This window comes from Daldinia vernicosa, assembly GCF_022497035.1.
Source record: "Daldinia vernicosa strain CBS 139.73 unplaced genomic scaffold F5Y00scaffold_2, whole genome shotgun sequence".
NCBI lineage: Eukaryota > Fungi > Ascomycota > Sordariomycetes > Xylariales > Hypoxylaceae > Daldinia > Daldinia vernicosa.
Genome location: NW_025953918.1, coordinates 297638 through 321528, shown reverse-complemented (window position 1 = coordinate 321528; position 23891 = coordinate 297638). Strand labels below are relative to the sequence as shown.

The following is a 23891-nucleotide window of genomic DNA, read 5'->3' as shown; positions in this document are numbered from 1 at the left end:
TTGGGTTATTACCTAGGTGGTTGTTACGAATTCAGATTAGATATGTACATAGCTCAGGTACTTTGAATGTACATGGATGGATACTTGCAAGGGTCCAATGTAATACAGGGCGATGTCATAGGATGTAGCTCGAGACTTACCTAACGTCAGGTAGCCGCGTCGCAATCCGAAACTGTACTTTGCCATTCTCACTCCTTTGTCAACAACGATTACGTTAACAAGCAATAAAGTTTATTGATCTACCATTAATACAACTTTTCTTTCCTTTTAGTATAGCAACAACATAAAATCCCATCATCATGGCTGGAGATCCTCGTGCGCTACTCCAGAAGGTCGGTCTACTTGCCCCGCCAGCATCCCCCATACCCCCATACCCACTTACACATTCGCTAACGTCGATCGCCAACGTAGGCAGACAAGGCGCTCTCCGGCGCCTCCGGCGGCTTCAGCTTCTTCGGCGGCCGAGAAGAAAAATACCAAAATGCGGCGGACCTGTATACCGAGGCAGCAAATGCCTTCAGGATCCAGAAGATGAATCGAGAGGCCGGACAGGCTTTCGAGAAGGCGGCTGCGGTCCAGAGCAAGCATCTAAACGAACCCGACGATGCCGCAAACACGCTTGTCGATGCTTTTAAGGTATACCGGAAAGAAAACCCGGAAGACGCCGTGCGATGTCTTGAGGTCGCCGTTGGCCAGTACTGCAAGAAGGGGAATTTCAGGCGGGCGGCGCAGCACAAGGAGAACATGGGTGAGGTTTTCGAGGTAGAGATAGGCGATACCAAGCGTGCGCTCGAGGCATACGAGACTGCTGCTGGGTGGTATGAAGGAGATAATGCTGCGGCGTTAGTACCCCCATTATATCACTAGGTATTATGTTTTAAAAGCTAATTCGCATATCTAGCCTTGCGAACAAGTTATGGCTCAAGGTTGCAGACATTGCTGCCCTCGAAGGCGACTACTATAAGTCGATCGAGCAGTACGAGAAGGTCGCAGCGGCCTCCATTAACAACAATTTGATGCGCTACTCGGTCAAGGATTACTTTCTCAAGGCCGGTATCTGCCACCTAGCGACAGGTGATATGGTCGCTACGAATCGCGCGCTTGAGAAATATCGAGATCAAGACCCGACATTCCCAAGCACCCGAGAGCACCAGCTACTAGTGGATCTGGCCGCTGCCATTGAAGCAGGCGACCAGGACCAATTTACAGACAAGCTATTCCAATACGACCAACTAAGCAAGCTTGACAAGTGGAAGACTACGATTCTTGTACGAGTCAAGAACACCATCGAAGAGGCCGGTGAGGACTTTTCTTAAATGGACTTGTGGCGTTGTAAGCTGAAGAAGGGAGGCTTTGTGATAAATGCAAGCCAAACTTGATGTTTTGGCGTATGGATTGGGTGCATTATATTACCATAATGCAGCTTTATCTTGCGATTTGCAGGACGAAGCTTTCTTGCGTTGTTTGGGTTAGAAATACATGAGCTGGACCAGACCAAACCGAACCAGACACATTCATAACGGAAATGGAACGGGATTGGGATCGACCTTCCACATCTCAACTGCATTAGTAGAAGCTACCTCGTAAGACTGGAATTGATGTTGTCTATGACCCCGGATCTAATTTAAGATTGAGATTTATGAAGAAAGTGAATATTTTATTGTATGTTATGTATGATCATAGGCTAAGGCTCGAATTACATGCTACAATTTACATACCTAGGTAGGTTAGGTACCTCATATGTTACATAGAGCTACTCTGCCAAGCCAAACCAGTGGTGGGGTTCGCGTTCATCGATAAGCGATAACATCCGATAAGCAAAAAAATCCAAAATTCCTTGATAGCAAAGTCCCGAAATCTTCACTAATTCAAAGCACCTACGGATTGCGATTTTCAAAATGTCGACTTTGGAGGAGAAGCTGGACAAGATCCGGTCACCAAATCTTCAGAGCCAACAACAGGTCAGCGAAACACTTACCCTACAATATCAGTTCTAGTTCGCTAACTTAGTCCCTTCTATAGACCGTAGTAATTCTCAAAGCTGTGGAGGAAACGCTTAAGGAACAGGGTACCGAACCGACGCCCACTGGATACTTTGCTGCACTTTTGGCCCTATTGAACCAATCTCTCGAGAGTGGGAATGTTAATAAGGAATTAACACCGTCGATTGTCTATCTTCTTGATGTAGTTACGCCTTATGCGCCTCAACCGCTCCTCCGATCGAAATTTACACAGATTCTCACCCTGCTAGCGCCTGTCTTGCTCCTTGAAGATGCTGAGGCGCCTTTACTACGGCCCTCTATTGGGTGCCTCGAAGTCTTGCTTCTTGCGCAGGATGCCGCTGCATGGAAACTGCCGGCGAGCGAAATAACTCCGCGACGAGCCGTGGCGGGTCTTCTACACCTTGCGATGGACCATAGGCCGAAAGTACGAAAGCGTGCCCAGATGGCCCTACGAAAGGTTCTCCAGAATCCTCCCCCGAGCCCGTCTGTGGACCACCCGGCAGCGGACCTGTGCGCCGAATCAGCAATGAGGACCCTGGCCGAGGTAGCGAATAAAGCTGCGGCATCGAGGAAGCAGAAGAAGTCGTCGGCGGAACACGATCCCGCACTTATACACGCTCTGCAGCTTGTAAGGACGGTAGCGGCGGCGACTGGTGGCTGGCCCAGCAAAAATATCGAGGCGCTGTGTGAACTCTTGCTTAGCATCGCCAAGAGCGGGAATGAACACATGACGATGGCTGTTTTCGAAATCTTCGAAATGATTTTCGAGGGTATGGCAGATGAAGTTGCGTCTACTAAACTACCCCGTCTCCTTGAGACCATCTCCGAGCTGCGCCCTTCGTCCAACGATACCCAATTACTACCCCCCTGGATTGCCATATTATCGCGAGGGTATGATGTCTCCTCTCAGATGGAGCCAGACGAGACGTTCCAAAAGCTCCCGGAACTCTTTACGATGGTTTCCAAATTTATGGAGTCCTCTTCGCATAACATAAGGGTTTCCGCCTCAGAGTGCTTAATTTCATTTATGGTGAATTGTATCCCGGATCAGGTTATAATCGAGCCTTCGATCTACGACGAGAAGATCCTTGAGAAGATAGCTAAGATTGCTGAGGACCTCTTAAGCGTCAGATACCAAGCGGCCTGGATGGAATCGTTTAACGTATTAAGTGCCATTTTTGATGCGCTTAGATGGCGCGCCAACCCTATGATGCTAAATGTCGTGCGAACGGTTGGCGAGCTTCGCGGAAACGACTCTTTCATGGGTAAAAAAGAGGCAGATGAAGTAATTGGAAAGGCAATCTTGGCAATGGGCCCCGAAGCTGTTCTCAGTGTCCTCCCTCTAAACCTCGTCAAGCCAGTTGCAGGTCAACCCGGTAGAGCTTGGATGCTGCCAATCCTCCGAGACTTCACCGCCAACACCAATCTTCAACATTTCAAGACAGAACTCATTCCGCTAAGCGAGGCAATGTTTCAGCGTGTCGTGGAAAACGGAGATGCCAAGACCATGGAAACCAAGATCTTTGAGACCATAATTCACCAGACCTGGTCTATCTTGCCTGGATATTGTAATCTGCCTCTTGATTTGACAGTGGCGTTTGACCAGGCATTCGCTGAGCTACTTGCCAACCTCCTCTACCAGAAAGTTGATCTTAGACTCGATATCTGTCGAGCCCTCAAGGCCCTCGTCGAGTCCAATCAAGCCGTGGTGTCGGTCGAGAGTGAAGATGATTTGATTCTTAGAAGCCGAGTTTCTAAAGAGGATGCTCAGAAGAATCTGGCCTACCTCGGAAGCTTTGCGGGCAACCTCCTAGCAGTGCTCTTTAACGTTTACAGCCAAACACTTCCTCAGTCCAGAGGTCCTATACTCCAGACTATCAATGCTTATTTGAGTATCACCCCCGAAAATGGACTCGTCGAGACGTTTGATCGTGTGAGCACGATGTTGGCGGCTTCATTGAGCGAAGCTAAAGCTGAGGCGGGTAAAGAGAAGGGTCAAAAGTCAAAAGATCCGATGCCTTCCACAGCCCAAACGTTGATGGACTTGGTAATTACTATGTCTATTTATCTTCCTCGCCAAAGCTTTAGTCCTCTCTTCAATATTGCTGCTCTCATCATTGTCAGGGATGACGACCCTCAACTACAGAAGAAAGCCTACAAGCTGATCCCACGACTTGCCGAGTCGGATATTGGCAGGGCAGCACTTCAGGAGCGAAGCACAGAACTTCAAGAGTTGATCTTATCAAGTGCGGAAACGGTCTCAGTTCCTGCACGAAGAGAACGGCTAGCGGCAATTAATGCCTTGATGCCATTCATCCCCGACACATCACTCCATTTCATCCCTTCGGTGCTATCTGAGGTAGTAATTTGCTGTAAGGAGAACAACGAAAAGGCCCGGACGTCGGCCTTCGAACTTCTTGTTCTTATGGGACGAACGTTAGCGGAAGCGAAGGGCAAATCTATCGATAATAGCAAAGTTCCTCACATGCCAAATAATGCCCCGGCCGTTTCGGCAAGCATCGAGGAGTACTTCACCATGGTCAGCGCTGGACTTGCGGGTAGCACGCCTCACATGATATCCGCCTCCATCACTGCCCTTACTCGTATTCTCTACGAGTTCCGGGAGACCGTCAACAAGGACGTATTGAATGACCTTGTGCAAACTATGGATCTCTTCTTGACGTCCAACAACCGCGAGATTGTCAAGAGTGTTCTGGGGTTCGTGAAAGTGTGCGTCATTAGCTTGCCGACGGAGATGATGGCCCCACGTCTACCGACGATGGTTCCGAACTTGATGGTCTGGGCGCACGAACACAAGGGTCACTTCAGAGCGAAGGTCAAGCATATCGTAGAACGAATGGTCCGTCGTTTTGGCTTCGATGCCGTCAATCGAAACTGTCCCGAAGCAGATCGCAAGTTGATAGCCAACATCCGCAAGACTAAGGAGCGCAGCAAGAGACGGAAGGACGCGGCTAAGGAAGAAGGTGATGATGAGGACGACAACCAGCAGAACGGTAAGCGGCGAGGTCGGTTCGAAAGCGAGTACGACGAAGCGCTGTACAGCAGCGAAGAGTCAGACGCATCCGACGACTCCGACGCCGAAGTCCTCGGAAAACCACGCAAGGCACAGAAGGGCGGCTCTACATATATTATGGAGGACGAGGACGAGCCCCTGGATCTCCTGGACCGCAAGGCGCTCGCTAGCATCTCATCTACGAAGCCTAGCAAGCTACGCAAGGCGGGCAGGACCAAGGCTAAGACCGATCTGGACGGTAAGCTGATCCTCGGCGAAGAGGACGGCGGTGACGATGCCATGGTCATCGACACCCCCAAACATGGCGCCGAGGAGTCCGGCGTCGGAGCATACGTCGCCGCGCTCAAGAGCAAGGATGTTGGACGTAGAGGCCGCGGCGGACGGTTGAAGTTCTCGAATAGACGAGGTAATGACGACGATGACGACGAGATGGATGTCGACGAGAAGGACGTGTCGGCTATCAAGACGCAGATTAGCCGCGGCGGTGGCAGAGGCGGCGGTAGAGGAGGCGGAGGCAGAGGAGGCGCTGGTTTCCGGGGCGGCCGACCGACACGCGGCGGCGGCGGAATGCGTGGCGGCGGCGGCGGTGGTAGGAGTGGGAGGGGTGGTATTGCGGCGGGTAGACGGGGCCTCGGGCAGGAGAAGAGGCATGGTCCGGCGTTCGCGGGGAAGGTTGGGAAGCCCAAGTCTCCCGGTAGGAGATAAACGGTCTACAGCAGATTCTAAACCGAGTTTGATACCCGCTTGCAGCACATGCATACCTACTTGCCTGCTACTGCTTTATGTAGATATCTTATATGTCTACAGATCCCATGTTTATTCACTAGTCTCCTGAACGGGTTGCGGCGCAATGGGTTTACACGGATCGGGGGGGAAAATATATACTTTATTTCGTTCCATTTCTTCTTGCACAGCCAATGATAATAGGACGGCGGTAATACATCGTCGTCCTTGGTATTAAGCTAACCTAAGGGGTGGTAGCTATTTCTGCAACAGACACCCAGTTCGTTAAATAATAACTAATAACTCTCCAAAAATTTCGATATCATGACATGACAATACAATAACAACGACCGTGAGAATTGCTACAATGTTCCCTAAGGGCCCTCCCTGTCTACGCTCCGGACGCCGTGTTGGTTACTCTTTCTTCCTTGCTCGAGACCGCTTGCGCGTTCGCGAGTGGGATGTTTATCTTTTTTACACATGGTGTTTCTATACCTTGCTGGCTGGCTGGCTGGCTGGTTCCTATCCGGCCACGCCGTCAAACTGATAGAATACCCCCCTCCTCCTCCTCTTCACCTGAACTTGCTGTAGATCACAGCGAAGATCAGGATCACGAGGACGGCGATAATAGCAATGGTGATTACCCGATTCGTAGCCATCCTGCGTAATTCTCTTCGTTAGCCTCGTCTCATATATATATATATATCCTCTAGCACAACGACATTCCCTATTGTCATCAACAAGTCCCCTCGTCTTATTCATCTCCCTCTACATGCAGAAAAGAAAATAAAAGGGGGGGAGGGCAAAACGCAATTACCTACGAGCCATACCCCTCAGCGTCTTAACGCTGCGATCGACATAGCCCTCGCTCTCGTACAGGATCTGGGACGTGTGGGAGATGGTCTCGCGCTGGCGGTGCAGGTCGGCGAGGGTGCCGGCGCCGATCTGCTCGGTGTCGTGGGCGAGGGCCTGGCTGGCGCGCAGGCGCTGGGAGCTGCGGTCGAGGCGGTCGGTGCCGCTGAGCAGCTGCTGGCGCTGCTCGAGCTGCAGGTCCGAGGGGTTGGGGTTGTCGGTGTAGCGGGAGCCGAAGAGGGCGGCGCGGTCGTCCGAGAGGGCGCGCAGCTTGCGCTTGTAGCCGTCCACGTCGGTCTCGAGGTTGCGGAAGCGCTGGTTTATCTTGGGGCGCGTGGAGGAGGGGATGTTTTGCTTTTCGAGACGCATTTGTCCGAGCTGGGGAGGAGGAGGAGGGGTTAGCGAGAGTTGTTGTTGTTGTTGTTGCTTGTAGATAGATAGAGAAGAAAGGGTTGGAATGGATGAGAAGGTGGTGGATTATTATTACCAGTTCGTCGGCTTCCTCGAGGGCACGCTCGGCGGCGGCGATGGCGGCTTTGCGCGGCTCGCCGTTTAGTTCGGGGATTTGGTCGAGTTTTTGGGTTAGGTCTGCTTGGACCAGTTTGAATTCGGCTTCGTAGCTGCTGAACAGCTCGGAGCCGGCGTCGGTGTCGAGAGGGTTGGCCATGATGAGTGTAGTTTGGTGGTTGATTGCGTCGGTTGGTCAGGAGGCTCTCGCGGAGAGGGCGGGTGGTTCGACGAGGGATGTAAGGCTAGATATCGCGGGTTTCGAATTAGGATAAATGTATACGCCTGCTTACTAGACTCGGATGGTTGGCGTGGTTGGCTGACTGTAGATTATAGATATGGAATAGTATGTAGAGATTACAGATTACATATGAGGGTTGCAGGAGAGACTGGGTCGGTTGCGTAACCCAGGAACGGCTTCTTACAAGTTCCCAGATCCCGTCAATGCGGTCCAGACCATGTGGAACCTGCTTGGAGTGGGTTTCACTTTGCATAGTGTATTCAGCCACATACTCAGCCATCCATCCAGCTATCTAGCCACAAGAAGTGGAGATTCACCATCTTGGAAGAAAAATATTTCAATCATTTTTTAGCTTCCGTTGCTTTTCTTCTTTTCCTTTTCCTTTTTTTTCTCCATGAAAGTTGAACCCCCGGAAAGCAGAAATGTTTTAGGCTCTGCGTCCTATTTTACGACGGACGTGGAGTTGTATTAGCCGGGCAGACTAAACATGGAGCTTCTAAGAATTGGGCATTAGACGGATTGTCTTCGGACGGCCGTCTCTGAGTACTCGATCCCGTTGAGCCTCGACATTTATTGATCGGATGGCATGTGTTTGTTTTTTGTGCGTCTTGCCTACGTTACGGTTTTATATGCTGAAGCATCGAGTCTGCCTGTTTTGGACTACGAAGCTGATGATTGAATAATCTATAAACCTTGGTGACATATTCGATGACTTGTCTCTTATTGATTCGACGTGCTACCAATATGCTGTTATCTAGTCTCGATACTGCGTTGGATCGGTTATTTTCAATGATGCCATGTTTCGGATACTAAATAAATTGACCGACATTGTCCATATTTGTGCATGTCATACCTGAGTCAATGCGTCGGAATTGTCTCAGAAAATACATACGGTAATGGTAAAACCCTTGTTTATCAACCTTTCAATGGTTTCAAGAGGTAACTTCGTATATGAGATGAAATAAGGTAAGAAATAAAATAAGAATTGGGGCTTCTCCTATTTTTCTCATATGTTCATCTCGGCAACAACGGTCGACTAAATCGTTTACAACTCCTGAATAGTCTTAGCGCTCTTAGTGCGCCTTACTTTCTCTATTCGCTCTTGACAATATGGGAATGTAAGTTCAAGCATGTGGAAAGTACATTTTAATGTAGAATGGCAGTTCCCGCTTCTATATTAATTCTATTAGTATTTAGCACCTACATAACATTACTTCCTCCAACACTACCTAAATGTTCCATTCCAATCATTCCAATCGCGTTTTCTTGTTTTGCAGCCACGACTTTGCCGATCTGGTATGACTATCGAAACTTGGACCACTTTGTATGGCTGTGTTACGGAGTCTACCCGCATAATCAGCTTCCTTCTATTCCTCGGAGTCCATATTTCATAATGCTCTATCACATGCTTCGACTTTGAATATTGCTTCTTCCGTATATCCATCCTTCTATGAATCCTTTGGTGCCCTAACTATTATAACCTCCTCAGCTTTCGTACTCTTCTTTTATTGTATATAAATCAATGACATCGCCGGCTAACTGGGTGCCCAGAAAGAAGGTTGCCATCGTTGGCAGTGGCTCTGCCGGTATTGGTGCTCTGTGGGCCTTGAATCGTACGCACCATGACGTCTATCTCTACGAGGCGGCTGATCGCCTGGGTGGCCATACCAATACGGTAGAATGGAAGAAGGGCAAATTCACCACCTTGGTCGACACAGGCTTCATCGTCCTCAACGAAGCAACATACCGTTAGTAGACAACGAATCCCCGAATAGGCGGATATACTAATCATTCACAGCAAACTTCATTAACTTCCTCAACTATATGAAGGTCAAGACCGTGCCCACTCAGATGACCTTTGGATTTTCAAGGGATCGTGGGAAATTCGAATGGGCAGGGTCAAGTTTAGATTCCATATTCTGTCAGAGGAAGAACCTTTTTTCTCTACGGATGTGGAGGCTCATTTTCGATATCATCCGTTTCAACAAATTTGCGCTCGATTTGTTGAAGGATGACGACAATGACGTCTATCTAAACACCGAAACCTCGGCTGCGCCTATGGAGACTATTGGACAGTATTTGGATAGAGAAGGGTACTCTGAAGCTTTTCGCACCGACTACCTAATCCCTATGACGGCCGCTGTATGGAGTACGAGTCCTGATAAGTGCACCTTGGAGTTTCCGGCTGTGACGCTCGTACGTTTTATGTAAGTTGGATAAATAAAGGGTACTAAAGTATGAAGACTGATTTTTGCCAAGGTGGAATCATCATCTCCTAAGCACATTTGCGAGGAGACCAGACTGGCTTACACTAGAGAACGGGGCTAAATCGTACGTTAATGCTGTGATGAGAGGGTTCCCACCAAACCATCTATTTCTCAAAACCACAGTCAAGCATCTTAGCAACGACAAAGACGGGCGTGTGAAGTTACATTTAGAAAATGGCAAGACGGAAGTATACGATCACGTCATATTAGCGACACATGGGGACCAAGCATATCAGATCATTAAGCCTTCGGCAACTGCAAAGGAGCGGGCCATCATGTCCTCGTTTGAAAGCTCGGAGAATACCTGCGTTCTCCACTCAGATCTTTCACACATGCCGAGGCGGCAAAATTCCTGGTCCGCTTGGAATTATCTCGCGTTGTCATCGCCTTGGACGAATAAGGACATTGATCAAGTGTCGTTGACTTATAACATGAATATACTACAACATATTCCGAGGCAAGCTTTTGGCGATGTCCTGGTGACGTTAAACCCCATCCAGGAACCGAAGCCGGAGACTGTACAAGGCCGATATTCATACTCACACCCGCTGTATAACCCTGCAGCGATCCGAGCGCAGCAAGCGTTACCGATAATACAGAATACCAGAGGGATCAGCTACGCGGGCGCATGGACTAAGTACGGGTTTCACGAAGACGGATTTAGTAGCGGACTGTACGTAGCCCAAGCTCATCTCGGAGCTAGATTGCCTTTCCAGTTTGTAGACTCGACCTACAGTCGTGGAAAGCAACCTAGGTTGGGTATATTAGACTTGTTTGTAAGAGTTGTCATCCTGCTGATTCAGGTATTTGTTATAAATTTGTTGGAGAGGGTATTCGGCAGGATTACGAAGAATGTATCAACACAACAAGGAAACGGTATAGGAAATGGAAAGGTAAAGGCGCCTATAATTAGATTGGTAAATAGGAAACTGGCGTAGATTAGGTAGACTTGTAAACAAGATGTCCGTTGTAAATTAACTATACAATTCTAAAGCTTATAACTGCGTGTAAGTAATTACCTAGCTTATGTATATGAGCCAACTTGTTCCTCGACATAGACCGATCACATGCTTTTCTTTAGAAGTTGCGCGCACCCTGGCACTGCAGAGTTACAGCGGGTAAGCCAGTAATGAGACCCTGTACAATACAATAAAGCTTACCGGACCCACCTAAAATTCCTATGTAGCAGCATAGCGTTTTGACATCGACCCGTCAACCCCACAACATGATACGATGATATGATTTCTCGAAGAGCTTTACTTACCAACTCTTCCATCTACCATAATGAACACCCTCTCCCAGACCTCATGGCGGGCACTCCGAGCCAGCACCTCATCAGCTTCGCAATGGGCATGCGCATCGTGCCGTCGCGCCCTCGTCCGGCCGTCTCCCCGCCGAAGCGTAACGAATTCCTCGGCGAGGAAACAGCAGACCACTCCTACTGCCCCCGGTCCCGGCGCCGGGATGCCGTCGATGGAACGCGTGCGCGAGTACTATAGATTTAAGAATCGCACGACTATGTATATATACCTACCTACCTGACCTAATCCCAATTGCTTCTTGCGGGCAAGTGGATGTGAGAGGGAAGACGAGGCTTAGTGGTGTTTTATAGGTATTACACGCTTAGCATTATACTCGGCACTGTTGCCTTCTCGTACGGCTCCGTGCCGATGTATAAGATGGTAGGTTTGAGATACTTTACTTACTTCTCTTATGAGTCGTGGTGTGTAATAAGGCGACTAACTCGCCGAAACAAACAGATATGCCAGACAACCGGCTGGGGCGGCCAGCCCGTCCGCGCGCACGGCCCCTCAAGCGACGACGCAGACTTCGACCAGGCATCGCGACTTATCCCCGTGACGGACGCGCGACGCATCCGAGTCACGTTCAACGCCTCGGTATCAGACGTCCTGCCGTGGAAATTCGTGCCGCAGCAGCGGGAGGTGCGCGTGCTGCCCGGAGAGACGGCGCTGGCGTTCTACACGGCGACGAACCGCAGCGACAGCGACATCATCGGGGTGGCGACGTACAGCGTCACGCCCGCGCAGGTCGCGCCGTACTTCAGCAAGATCCAGTGCTTCTGCTTCGAGGAGCAGCGGTTGAACGCGGGGGAGACGGTCGATATGCCCGTGTTCTTCTACTTGGATCCCGATATGCTGAACGATTTGAACATGCGCGGGATCAACGAGGTTACGCTCAGTTATACGTTTTTCAGTGCGTTACCTACCTCTCCTACTAACTACTATTCCTATCTATGATTGATGTTTCGTGCGGTGTCGAGCTAATGATGTGTGCAGAGGCGAAATACGATAATAATGGAAACTTCAAGTCGTTCCCGACGACGTAGATGTTGTGTGTATCATATCGTATTAATTAAAATGAATGGTGGTTGGTAGCTCTGTATTAGTATTAAGAGGACTTCAATCTGAAGTCTCACGCGAAACGACAACGCTCCCCTACTCCCCCTTTTCTACTACTCGGGTCTACTACTTAAGCTAAATACGTTGGATGCTTGCATTTGGATCTGGCATTTTAGCATGTATAGTGCCTAGAGTTCAGGTTATAAGCCTGAGACTTATTAGACGATATCTAGATGCCTTTAAGGTGTTTAAAATATATAAATGTACATATAGTACCTCCGTCGCTTTCAGGGGGGTTTAACGCGAGCCACAATTAAGTGTATAAGCCATAAGCACCACGTTAGATTATGTTAGATTACCTAAGCAGAAAAGTGGCTGATAGGCTTGCCAAGCTGCAGCTTAACCTTATGCCTTACGTCACTTCTAACTTTCCGAACTCATCCTAACCTTTGCGCTACCACAAGCTTCGAGGCTATCCTTAAGGCTGCATACATATTTTTATATGAGATACCTACCTACCTAGCTTAACTTAAACGTTAAATACCCGCCTAATCCCAAGCACGCATAAATCACAACCTCAAGATGAACATCCCAATATAAAGTACCACAATCAACCAACCAAGATACCTACCTACCTACCAACCCGTCATCAAAGAAGCTTCACTACCAAACAACCACAGCCAGATCCAGCCATGCAATCCCTCCGCACCCGCCGCCCCTTCACCCACGCCTCAGACTCCGACTCCGACTCCGACTCCGACTCCCCCACCGCCCTCGACGAGCAAGAACAAGAAGCCCTAATCCAATCCCTCGCCCACCAAAACGACGTCCGCAACGCGCAATTCCGCCTGCTCCTCCTCGCCTTACCCATCGTCTCCGCGGTCCCGTATCTCCTCGCCTTGACCCAAGCATCATCATCCAGCAACGGGAACGACCGCATACGCGCCCTCCTCAGCCTGACCAGCCTAGCAGCCACCGCGTGGATGCTATGGGCCCTACCGCCCGGGACCACGGGGATACGCGGCGTCGACGGCTGGGTTAGCGATAGCGGTAGTAGTAGGAGCGGTTCCAAAGGTGCGAGGAGGAAGCAGTTCGGTAGTATACTCGGCCGATCCGACGCCGTCGACGCGCCTTTCCAGGCAGAAGGGCGTCGCGACTCGCCGCTGGCGGCTTATCTACCATACCTGAATATAGCCCTTTGCGCGGTCCTGGTACTCGCCGGGCTCGTATCGAAACCAGGCGCTTCTGCGGAGGGACGGCAGCAATGGGGCCACGTTGGGCTGAGCAATTTACCCGCCGTCGTGTACGGGGTCGTGATAATTGCAAAAATAGTCATGGGCGGCGTGGACCCGGAGAGGGACCTAAGTGCGCTGCGGTACGAGTACAAGGGGGCTTAATACATACGTGAATAACATAAGGCGCTACCGCATTATCGACACATTAGCACATCACTGTAATACATTACAAAAGCAAAGTTATAAGGCAAATATCTTTTCAATTATCACGAAAGCCATAAAAGCCAGTGTGTGCTAAGGACCTAGTTCTGGCATAAGCCAAGCTCTGCAGCTCATCCTTATAAAAACCAACGCGTACTCCAAATAGCAGATTTTGTCTATACATCTATAGACTCGTTGAATCTCAGGACACCGTTACCCTTCAGTATACCATCAACGCCCTTAGGAACGGGGAGTACATCCGCATGCGCGTATGGCTCTGTAGCCTCCTCGGCTGATTTGTCTACAACCAATGCTAATCCATGCGACTTTATTGCGTCGACGAGCGCGGGGACCATGTTCTAGTTCGTATTTCATATTAGTATACCACATGCACAGCTAGCTTTCGCTTTAAGACGACTCACCAGTAGTCGGGAGCAGCAAACGAGCCCCATAAAATTGTTGCCCTGCGCTATCCTCACTGTCTCCTTAACTGAAAACGTCCTTCGTCCGCTACTCTGGATCATGCTCGGCGAAGGCATAATGTCTTCCCGGCCGAGATCGTTGCATAGGAAAACGGGGAAGTTAGGTTGCTTCCAGTTCAATGTTGTACAGATCGTCGGGTTATAAGAGCTGAACACCACCGACCTAACAGTGTCGGGAGCCGACATCGTCTGCGCCCGTTGTTCCCTCGCGTGGTCAAATACTATGGTTAGTATGGAATCTACAAAGCTGTTTACGTTCACGGTCGGCCCTAACCCGAGCCTTCTCTCCTCCTCTTCCGACGGGTAGATAATTTGCAGATCGACGTGCATCGAATTAGGGAGCAGGGAGAGGGCTTGCTCCAAGGAAACTCCTGCCGTGTTGAGAGCTCGATGAACCTCGGCAATATTATTTAAGCCGTGCGATGGTATTAGGTGGAGTTGAGTTCGACCAAAATTAGAGGCTGTAACCGTAGAGAATTGCTCGTATGATAGTCGCGAAATTGATATGTCAATGCCGCCGCACTGTATCATCCACTGCGGCCATACAACAGGGATGCCATCGCTAGTATGTTGAATGTATAACTGAACAAAGTCGCCAGACAGGCTCGAACCAGTGACAAACATAGTTGGGTTTTGGTCCAACTGGCTCGTAGCCTTCCAATAAGTCTCGAAGTCTGCGATCTCCAACGGAGTGCCTTGGAAGGGCTTGATCACTTGGGTATTGAATGTGATCTGGCCAATAGCCCGGAGTCTAGGATCAAACAACGGGAGGCAGCATTTCCCCGAGCTGCTCCAGGAAGCTCGAAACGTATTTGGGAGAGCGACCGTCTTTGCAATTATCTTCGCGCCGTAGGTAGGGAATACGTCAAAATCAAGGGTGAATGTGTCAAGGTTGTCGACCTGGAAAGATACTAGTCGGGTGTCTTCTTGAAAAGGTAACATGATATTCTTAGGAATGAGGTCTGATGCTTTGGAAGAAATGGTTAGTCGCGCGGCTGGGTATTTGCTGTCGTGGAAGAAAACCAATGGGTGGTCTCCTTCTTCCTGGAAGCTAATTTGGATCACGGCCTTCGTGTCGAGGAAATTATGGCCATAGCGTCTCAGAGGTATTATAGGTGGCGGAAGTTCGAGGATGGGAATAGCATCGGCGTCGAGCGACATAGGGGTAGGACTATTTCCACTCCCCATAGGAGCAAGGAGAGAACTGGTCGATTGTATCATCACGGGACTTTCTGCTTTACCCCTTTGATATGGTGTGAGCTTCTTTATGCATTCCAGATGACCTTCCCATGCCGCATAGTACATCGCAGGCAAGTCTTTCTCGTCGACGATATTTGGGTCAACGCCCACATTCAGGAGCTCCTCTAAGCAAGGCACATTCCCTTCGCTCGCTGCATGCACCAGTGGGGTCCAGCCATAGAGTTTGTCTATCTGGTCCAAGTCGGCACCATAGTTCTGCAGCAATCGGAGTAGTTGAGGCGTCTGGCCCGACCGAGCTACGAGATGTTGCGGGTACAAGCCTTCGGCATCAGGAAGTATCATGGCACCGTGCTCTAGGAGGAGCTCGACTATATCGAGCGACCCATGCTCGCAGGCGAGGTTAAGTGGTATATGGTCCGTTTCTGACTTCGGATCTAGACGGGAGGAGGTCTTCAGAAGCCGTTGCACGCATGTAAGGTGACCATGGATAATAGCGTGGATTAAGGGGGTAAAATTGTCGTGGTCTATAAGGTCGATTGTCGTTGGGTCGGCTACTCATTAGATTTAGCACAACATGATTTAGTCGGGCGTTTAACCTGTCCTTACCTAGAAGAAGCTGCTCGAGCATGTCCAACCGCCCATGCATACTTGCATAATGAAGCGGTACACGCCCATAGACGTCAGTTCTGCTAACCTCAACCCCTCCCGCGAGACCGACGTCTAAGACAAACGAATTCCCGTAGATGGTGGCCTGGTGGAGGCAGTTTCGCTCGTTGATGTCATCTTCAGATCGAACGTCGACGAGCCCAGTCTCCAGTAGAACTTCAAGAGAAGCCCGTGGCGCCTCGTGAATAGCAGCGAGAAAGGTACGGGTTACTCTTTCCATCAAGGAGATGTCCTTCCCTGACGGCGAATCGGAACCGGCTCTCATTCTTGATAACAAGTCCCTTAGAGACTCTAGGTTGCCACTAATCGCTGTGTCGAGCAATAGACTGTCTGCGTCGCCTTCATCCGTTCCGAGGAGGTGTTGGCTACTCACCATGTGTTCTGACCGAGCTTCAAACGAGACATTGTCCCCGTCTGACCACGCCCCGAGCTCTTGTAAGCTAGTTGTCGCTTGGTCCGAGAGTTCGCTGATGACCGGGGCATTGAAGAACGGCTGCACCTCCACAGCGCGAGAAAGATATAACTCCTTAGTCTTAGACTTGGAGGTCTTATCCCATTTTTTAAGGATCTTCGAGAATGCAGTCCCGTTTATTTCGACAAACTGCTGAAGCTTATTCAGATCGTTTGCAAATTGTTGGAACCCTTCTTCTAACGTCGTGAATTTGGCCGACCGTCTAGATACGCCCTGACGAGACTGCAGAACTCTCTTTTTATCCAACAACGTTTTAAGCCGGATTTTCAGCTTGGTTGGTGTTAGTAAGGGGCCCAAGTGTAGAATATGGGGCAATATAGTTAAGCTATACTTACTTCGGCTTCCTTCTGAAGGTAAAATGCATTGACCTTCTCGAGCTCTCGTTCCTACAAGATATGAGCGCTGCCCGCGAGTACGTATTCCTCCATAGGAGATTAGAGTTTACCAATTGAAAAAAGAACTTTGCCTTGTTTGCCTGCAAGGCAACTTGAGTGTCCACCGGCGTGGGAGTAAAGTGAGGGTCATTTTGGGCGCTCAGCGTCGGGGTAGCAGAGAGCTTCTTGATGAGCTATTGGCTAGTGTCAGTGATACAATCCCACTTCCCGAGCAACATAAGTTTCATATAATATGGTACAAATGGAAACTATGCTGTATCCTGATCGACATCGACATAGACCTAAGCCCCTTAAAGTCCGGGGAGAGGATACATCATTGACTAGGATATACTAATTAGAAAAATAATTAACGTACCTTTTTGAGCGCCTTGTAATTCACGAAGCTGGCGGCATATTCTGGCACTTCAAGCTGACGCTTCTGGATTTGCTTACCGAACTTCCTGAAGAGGCATTAGTAACCCCTACCGACGCAGGAGGCAGTATTCTAGCGCGGTAGGCAAAGGGATAATAAGATAGTCCGCAACCAACGAGTAAAACTTACATGGTGCGGCAGGGGCGCCTGCAACCAGCCTGCGAAGGCTGTTTACTTGGATAGATGCCTCAAGGCTGGCAGTAAAGGCGTGTTTTAATAAAGATGACTTAGACGGCTGTTTCCCTCGTGTAACCAAATGCAGGGGAGCGGTTGTGTCAGGGGAGCTAAGGCAGAGACGTGGATTGGCGGCACGGTAGGGTTAACGTAGATATGAGGAGCTAGGGATTGCGAGGACGTATCTCCCGAGTCATATAATTATCGGCCCTGGGGATAACAAGGGGCTAAGAGAGACAAACGGAAGAACGAAGTTGATAGTCAGGGATAAAGTAGCACCAGATGAACTAAAGTTCCGGGCATATGGCAATTCAAGGAGAGGGGCGCGTTCCAGTAGGGCGTGAGCTCGTGGGTAGGATTCCCGCCCAACCTGTAGCTTCTGGGTATTAGCTACTACTTCGGGATGTTGCATACAAGAGTCTAGGGTTAGGCTAGACTGATGTAATGATAACGAGGGCCTCGGGCCTAATAAATGTAGCCGATGTGCTGCACTATCCCTTCCGGACGGATCTGAATTCACACGATCCAAGGTCTAGCAAGTTTACTGATGGGGGTGAGGTCACGCTCACGACGATCTGGTCGGTCGTACAACAGCGACTCGGTACCTAACCAGAGTCAGAGCTTCAGGTAGTTCGAGGTGTTTGGTAAGACGGCTTGTAGGCAGGCCGAGATATTGGGTATTAGATCCAATGACTGCTGCTAGACAGAGATGTGGGGGTCAGACGGGGCAGAATGCAGTGGCTGTTCTCTGCATGAAGCGGCTGGTGATCCCGACGAGAGGGCTTGGAGGTGGTGTATGTAGCAAATAACAGGAAGAGCGGAGGATCTGATAGGCTCAAATATGTTCGACGAAGACGGATGTGACGCAGAAGAGTTGTGGTGAGGACGTGCCCCAGACTTTAATATGGCGATGGTGACTCCCGTGGAGGGGTAGACAGGAAAAGGTAGGAAAGGTACCTTACAGGAAAAATGGAGAATTTCTTACCAGTCTAGCAACTTCACGACGTCAAAACCGTAGGGCACTATGAATTCTCGATGGCCTTTGGCTTCTTGAGCGCCGAGAAGCTAGTTTTGACGCTTTCCTAGCTCTCAGACACTTGACGACCTAACAACCTTGTAACCTTGCAGACTGCAGACTATTCGAGCTACACTCACGTACAGACATATGATATCGTTCGTACGGGTCATCCGAATGTGTATCGAGAGTCTGAAGTCATTGTTTTGAGCTCAGCGAGTGCTGTATCTTATACGTAATGAGCTTGTTGAGCCCCGTCGAGTGGCTTTGATGCCAGCTTCTAGATTGATAACAGACAAGCTTTTAACCTAGAGGGGTCGTCTTTTGAAAGTAGTATCTTAGTATTAGGTAGTAGGGTATTTTAGTAGTGTGTTTAGTATGTTTAGTATGTTTGGCTTTAGTATGTTTTATTAGAGGGAAGTCGGGGGGGGGAGGGACACAACTTTCTCATCTATTCTAGTGGGGCACTAGCACCCGGAGAAGCAACTTCATTGTACCGCATACTTGGGATAGTGTACTTCACTACTAGTACTTCATTATCTGAATAAACTAAGCTGCTGACATATCTATCTCCTATCTATCATAGACGTTAGCGGGAAAAGAAACTTACTTGCCGTATGATTTAAAACTTGAAAAGGGAAGCCGGGCCATATCACGTTCAAACGGGCTTCTTCAGTCGTGACGGATTTATATCCCCCGAACGAATCCTGGCGCACGTACAGAGTACCGAATACCTTGGATTTCAGTTTTTCGGGAACGGGCTGCAACTCAGCCCCACAAGTGGGCGATCAATCCACTTTACATCGCAGCTACTTTTTTCTTTCTCCTCTTTCCCTTTAACATTTTTAACCAATCACATCTCTTGTCTTCACCTCGTGGCCCTCGACATCTCATGCACGAGGCTGAGTGAGGATAGCCGGGGTCTGTCTCCGAGCCCGGGGTGAGATCGGCAGGTCCCGGTACTCCGCTGTCCTCTCCGTCCGTTTTATCACCAGGCCTTTTCGGGTCTCCGACTTATACGTCATCCTTCCTTCGTTGCCAAAATCTTACATTCCTTGTTTTTCACTCCTTTTCGAATATGTCATCTTCATAGGTGGAAGGATGATTGGTCTCTGCTCTAGTTTTATAGCAGTATAAATGCCAATCCACCGTGTATAGAAATAACATCTAATCTCAGTCCCGATGGGATATTCTTAGAGCTAGGTAATTGATATTGACCACGAAATTGACCTCATATATTAGGTACGTCAAGGCTGGACTCTCCTTTCAAGTGACTGTATAATATTTAAATCCTTAAAAGATATTGACGTGAGATCTTTTAAATGACTACAGCAAAACTTGGCGTTATTCCTCCTATCATGGAATTACGATGAGCTGCTAATTCTACTAATTCAGAGTAGATGTTACTAGGCTCAATACTTTAATAGGTATATAATTTGATCACATATTAAGATTTCAAAGAATAAATGTATATCCTCAAAGTTCCAAGAATTTCAGTGCGTAAATTTCTCAACTAGTCATTACGGTATTACTCTTTTAAGTTTCAACTTCCTACTCTTAAGTATAGATTTAGCAGCAGTCTCATTTTATATATAACTGTTTTTATACTTTGCTGGGGCCTTTGAAATAACTATAACAGGGTAATCTTATGTATTATTAAACTTCATGAATCAAGAAGAAGAAGTAGTTATAATTGTTGGCTTGTCAGCCCTGTAGGAAGAGCTGATAGCCATGATAATTAACTTTACCACGCGCTTCTTTTAAAGATAAGGCCAGTCAAGGATGCTACGGCTTTAGAATACCTATTAACGAATGAATGATTATCAGCATCAAGCAGTTGCAAATTTACAGTGGTCGCTGGTTACGTAGCATAATAGAATCAAGGCAATAAATGCCAGTTATCAACATCTTCCCAAACGGCATCACACATATTCCAAAAGGATTAAAGGGGTACGGACCAGAAGACGCAAAACAGCAAACTCTACAACGTAGAGTTTTGAAAAGGGGTTAGTTGGTCCGAGCATTAAGCACCTTAGATAGGTACCTAGGTACCTAATTAAGCTACTGTAAGTTGCTGCCTCAGAGGCTATTCGCAACTTTGGCAACGCCACCTGGCACCTGAAGACATGCAGCACACCTGTAGAGCACCTCGCTCGGGGCAACGAGACGTACCTACCTAAGTAAGTACGTACCTAGGAAACAAGACATATATATCTAAATAAACTGCAAACGCTCAGCCGACCCCGCAAAAAGGAAGTATCCCTGGGTGACTGGAGGCTAGAGAAAACTGCACCGTGGTGTCATATGCTGGACCGGTATGCCCGTGACTTGACAGTACGACATTTACAAAGTAGTTTTTCGTAGGTTCTGCGTTCAACACCCAGACCGAGCTTTTTTTGCAATTCTTTTTTCCCTTTTTTATTTTCCTTTTGCCATTAATTTTTTTTGCTTGCCTACCGTCTACCACCCTTTTCTTTCGATGCCGCATAGGTATTTCCATTATTTTATTTTTCATTTTATTTTACAGATATCATATACGAAATCATTTTTCTTGAAGCAAGTGCACTTCATCTTAACCCTTGAAATCAACGTAATGTAGACACATATTTTCAATAGCAGGCTATATTACTGTACTGCCTTTGCGTGTGTTCTATCCCGTATCTTCATTTATCCTCTATAGATGCCTTTCATCAGGAGAGGTAGGGAATACTAGTGGTAATAAGCAACTCTAAAATTATCCTGAATGCCTTTCTCCCTTCCTTTTGAAAATGCTGGTTTCTCCTAGCTATTTCTGTATCGCCATCGACATCCTCTTTAAGCTTCGTGACCCATAGCAAACTTATTAGTATGTCCTCCTCGTACTCGATCTGGCCGGAGGTTACTACACACTATGTGTTCATATCTCTCCTAACGTACTCAGTAATTAGTACCACGAAGCGCCCCTTATATGCTGCATTCTCAGGTATATAAAGTACCTAATGACTACCTAAGTCAGATACCAGATATATGGTATATATCAGAATAAATTCGAGGCCGCGGAGTAAGGGTTGGACACTACGTTGATAACATCACTATGTTGGGTTACAAGGGGCGAAAAATAAAAGGGGGACTTTGCCCATAACGGGTTTTGGGGGATATTGCAAAGGAATCTGGATAAGAGCCTCGCCTACGACGGCAAGGAGCAGTTATTCAATAAATAGTATAAAGGAATAGTAAATAACAATAGCATTGTCAGCAACGATTATCTCAGGCATTTAACCTCCCGCTTCCTAACCCAAGTCAAAGATAGAGTGAAGCTCTCCTAAGAAGCAACGGCGGCACGCCCCCCCCAACAGAGTTAAGTAGCCATATTTTTACCCAGGAAAAGTACTGATGAGCGGAATATCGACAGGAGGAGCCTTTAACAAATACCTAGTGGGCATATTGATACGACCTAGCCCTAGCGAGATCGTCTGGAGGGATAAGGTTGGAGGTGTTAATAGGTTCCAAGGGACCAATCATGGGCTCCTATATATATTAGTTGCTCGGGAAATAGCTCTAGATCGAGAGCTGAGAAAATGCTTAAACTAAAGATCTAATTACGTCTCATAAGGCACAGCAGCGTACTCCTATCCAATAAAGATACTCAGCCAGGCAGTAGCGTAGCATTGGCGTATATTCCATCACCCCACTGATAGGCAGATAAATATATCCTCTTCCTATATATGAGTGGGTATGTGCCTATCCCTAGGTAGATAACTACAGTATATCAAACTACCCCCTAAAGCTCAGTCTCAAAATGCCTATCACACTTCGAACCGCTGCCCATCCTGCTCGAGCCTATAAAAGGAACGATGCGGTAGCGTCCCCCACGGAACTCCTACAACGCTCTTGTCGAACCGACTACAACCGCTGCAAACAGGTAATCCAGTCCTCCATCCAAATCCCAGAGAACGCCCAAGTTCTCGCCTCTTCAAACGGCTTCGTCCGAGCGGTCTATCAGGCCTACAGCAATCATCACCACCTGAAAATCCGCCCGGAAGACGTCTGGTTTTCCATCATAGCCCAACTAAGCACGCACATCAACGCGCACGCCGAGGAGCTGCGGCCGTTCTTCGTCGCGCACGAGGGCCGGAAGGAGCTGGAAGTCGTCGAAGCGGGAACCATCGCCAGCGTGGACTTCGGCGAGCTGGCGATCCGGATGACGAACGAGATCAAAAAGAACGTCGTCGATCCGGATCTGACGGCGTGGATTATGCCGGACTTTACTACGACGACGCACACTGATACGGTGACAGCCGCGGTTCTTATGATGGGCGCTCTGCAGGAGTATTTCAAGTATTCCGCTCTTCTGACCTGTGGGATACCCTCCGTGACTCTCCTTGGCGAGAGAGAAGACTGGGTTAAGATCCGGCGTCGTCTGGAGTATTTACCCCGACTGGGAAAGGAGCCAGCGCAGTTCGCACACCTTTTAACTGCGGTGCTCGACTACTTCATTCGCTCATTTGACGAACCGACTAGTCCCGAGGTGCTGTCTTTCTGGTCCAGGGTAGCACACCGGGAAGGCGGCTCGGGCGTTGAGTATCTTTCAGGATGGATCACCGCTTTTACCTTCTGGAAAGTTAACGGGGAATGCATGTACACCTCACCGGTGGTTCCTTTTGACTCAGATACATCAGACACATGCGGTTGTAATCTCGATGGCACCTTGTTTCATACCATCGATATGTCTGATATCCCGGACGCGTTCTCCTCGGTCCCGCTTACAGTAGATGATAATGGAGTTATACATAATACGAGATTAGTGGCCGGTTCTATCGGAATATCTGTCTCTAGTAGTGGGGAACTACTCGAATCAGAATCCTCATATTTCAAACCTGGGAGGCCTGAACTTAGCGACAAGACGGGCCCGGATACACTCCAACCAGTTTCCGGTTGGTGGATATATGAGCTTTTAGAAGGGAATACTTAACTTACGGAGGTAGGTAGGCACCTATATGAAAAGGACGACGGTAAAGGCTTACGAAACGGGTTCCTCTTTATCAACCCGATTCTATTTATAAAGCTTCCATAAAATATAATGACGTCGCCGTAAGAAGAGTTTTAAACCGTTTGACTATATTTATGAAAAGACAATACTTTTTTATACATATATATTTACATAAGGAATGGTGGCTGACTGCCGTCATGATCGTTATAATAAATGTAAAAAGCGCGAATTCCGGGCCGCCCATAACCATAACCATCCCGTACAAATACCCAAAGCAACACATACACTTATTTATCTATTTATGCCTAGAAAACTATAGGGTAGGTATGTTATTTCTATAGCTTTACGTATAAGGCGTAGCATAATGGAGTTTACCGTTCGACTGGTGTTAGGGTTACATTCAGGGGAATCCTATATCCCAGACAATATTAGCTATAACTCTATCTATCGCTGGGAGCAATGGCTCTTATTGCAATTCTGAACTGGGGAGAAATATAAATAGATGCGTGTACTGACCTGTCCCAAAGGAAGAACGTATCCTGCCGCTCAATCCACCGCTGGCTGTCTTCCGAAAGCTTCATGTCGAATTCAAAGATGATGCGGGCTAGGATTAGACGCATTTCGGTGTATGCGAGACTTTGTGAAAAAAAAAAAATGTTAATCGGTATAATCTAAATAGGGAG

General features: G+C 48.3%; 7 protein-coding genes across 7 annotated transcripts; 5 read left to right on the top strand and 2 right to left on the bottom strand.

Annotated features, from left to right (window-relative positions):
• The first annotated feature begins 153 nt into the window (after positions 1–153).
• F5Y00DRAFT_58949 (TPR-like protein) lies at positions 154–1478 on the top strand. Its single transcript, XM_048013848.1, has 3 exons — positions 154–332; positions 412–842; positions 902–1478. The coding sequence occupies exons 1-3, from the start codon at positions 300–302 to the stop codon at positions 1314–1316; spliced, it is 879 nt and encodes a 292-aa protein (XP_047869663.1). The 5' UTR covers positions 154–299; the 3' UTR covers positions 1317–1478.
• A 380-nt stretch (positions 1479–1858) lies between these two features.
• F5Y00DRAFT_223453 (NUC173-domain-containing protein) lies at positions 1859–5936 on the top strand. Its single transcript, XM_048005877.1, has 2 exons — positions 1859–1961; positions 2023–5936. The coding sequence occupies exons 1-2, from the start codon at positions 1899–1901 to the stop codon at positions 5740–5742; spliced, it is 3783 nt and encodes a 1260-aa protein (XP_047869662.1). The 5' UTR covers positions 1859–1898; the 3' UTR covers positions 5743–5936.
• Positions 5937–7597, bottom strand: F5Y00DRAFT_223451 (V-snare-domain-containing protein). The gene is made up of 3 exons (XM_048005876.1): positions 7100–7597; positions 6578–6990; positions 5937–6420 (listed from the first exon to the last, which is right to left on the bottom strand). Exons 1-3 carry the CDS (start codon positions 7277–7279, stop codon positions 6333–6335), a joined length of 681 nt encoding a protein of 226 aa, XP_047869661.1. The 5' UTR covers positions 7280–7597; the 3' UTR covers positions 5937–6332.
• A 1285-nt stretch (positions 7598–8882) lies between these two features.
• F5Y00DRAFT_250442 (amine oxidase) lies at positions 8883–11974 on the top strand (the record flags this gene model as incomplete). Its single annotated transcript, XM_048009733.1, has 7 exons — positions 8883–9108; positions 9159–9567; positions 9620–10520; positions 10882–11147; positions 11240–11309; positions 11388–11841; positions 11925–11974. 7 exons carry the CDS (start codon positions 8883–8885, stop codon positions 11972–11974), a joined length of 2376 nt encoding a protein of 791 aa, XP_047869660.1.
• A 449-nt stretch (positions 11975–12423) lies between these two features.
• On the top strand, positions 12424–13589 carry F5Y00DRAFT_58868 (uncharacterized protein). Its single transcript, XM_048013847.1, has 2 exons — positions 12424–12588; positions 12668–13589. The coding sequence occupies exon 2, from the start codon at positions 12680–12682 to the stop codon at positions 13382–13384; it is 705 nt and encodes a 234-aa protein (XP_047869659.1). The 5' UTR covers positions 12424–12588; positions 12668–12679; the 3' UTR covers positions 13385–13589.
• F5Y00DRAFT_58834 (SPX domain-containing protein) lies at positions 13492–17299 on the bottom strand. The gene is made up of 7 exons (XM_048013846.1): positions 17180–17299; positions 16994–17078; positions 16689–16811; positions 16579–16629; positions 15712–16513; positions 13846–15656; positions 13492–13782 (listed from the first exon to the last, which is right to left on the bottom strand). Coding segments are annotated over exons 1-7 (3057 nt in total). The 5' UTR covers positions 17182–17299; the 3' UTR covers positions 13492–13599.
• A 4718-nt stretch (positions 17300–22017) lies between these two features.
• On the top strand, positions 22018–23344 carry F5Y00DRAFT_269133 (uncharacterized protein; the record flags this gene model as incomplete). The annotated part of the gene is made up of 1 exon (XM_048012383.1): positions 22018–23344. One exon carries the CDS (start codon positions 22018–22020, stop codon positions 23188–23190), a length of 1173 nt encoding a protein of 390 aa, XP_047869657.1. The 3' UTR covers positions 23191–23344.
• Positions 23345–23891: the final 547 nt, after the last annotated feature.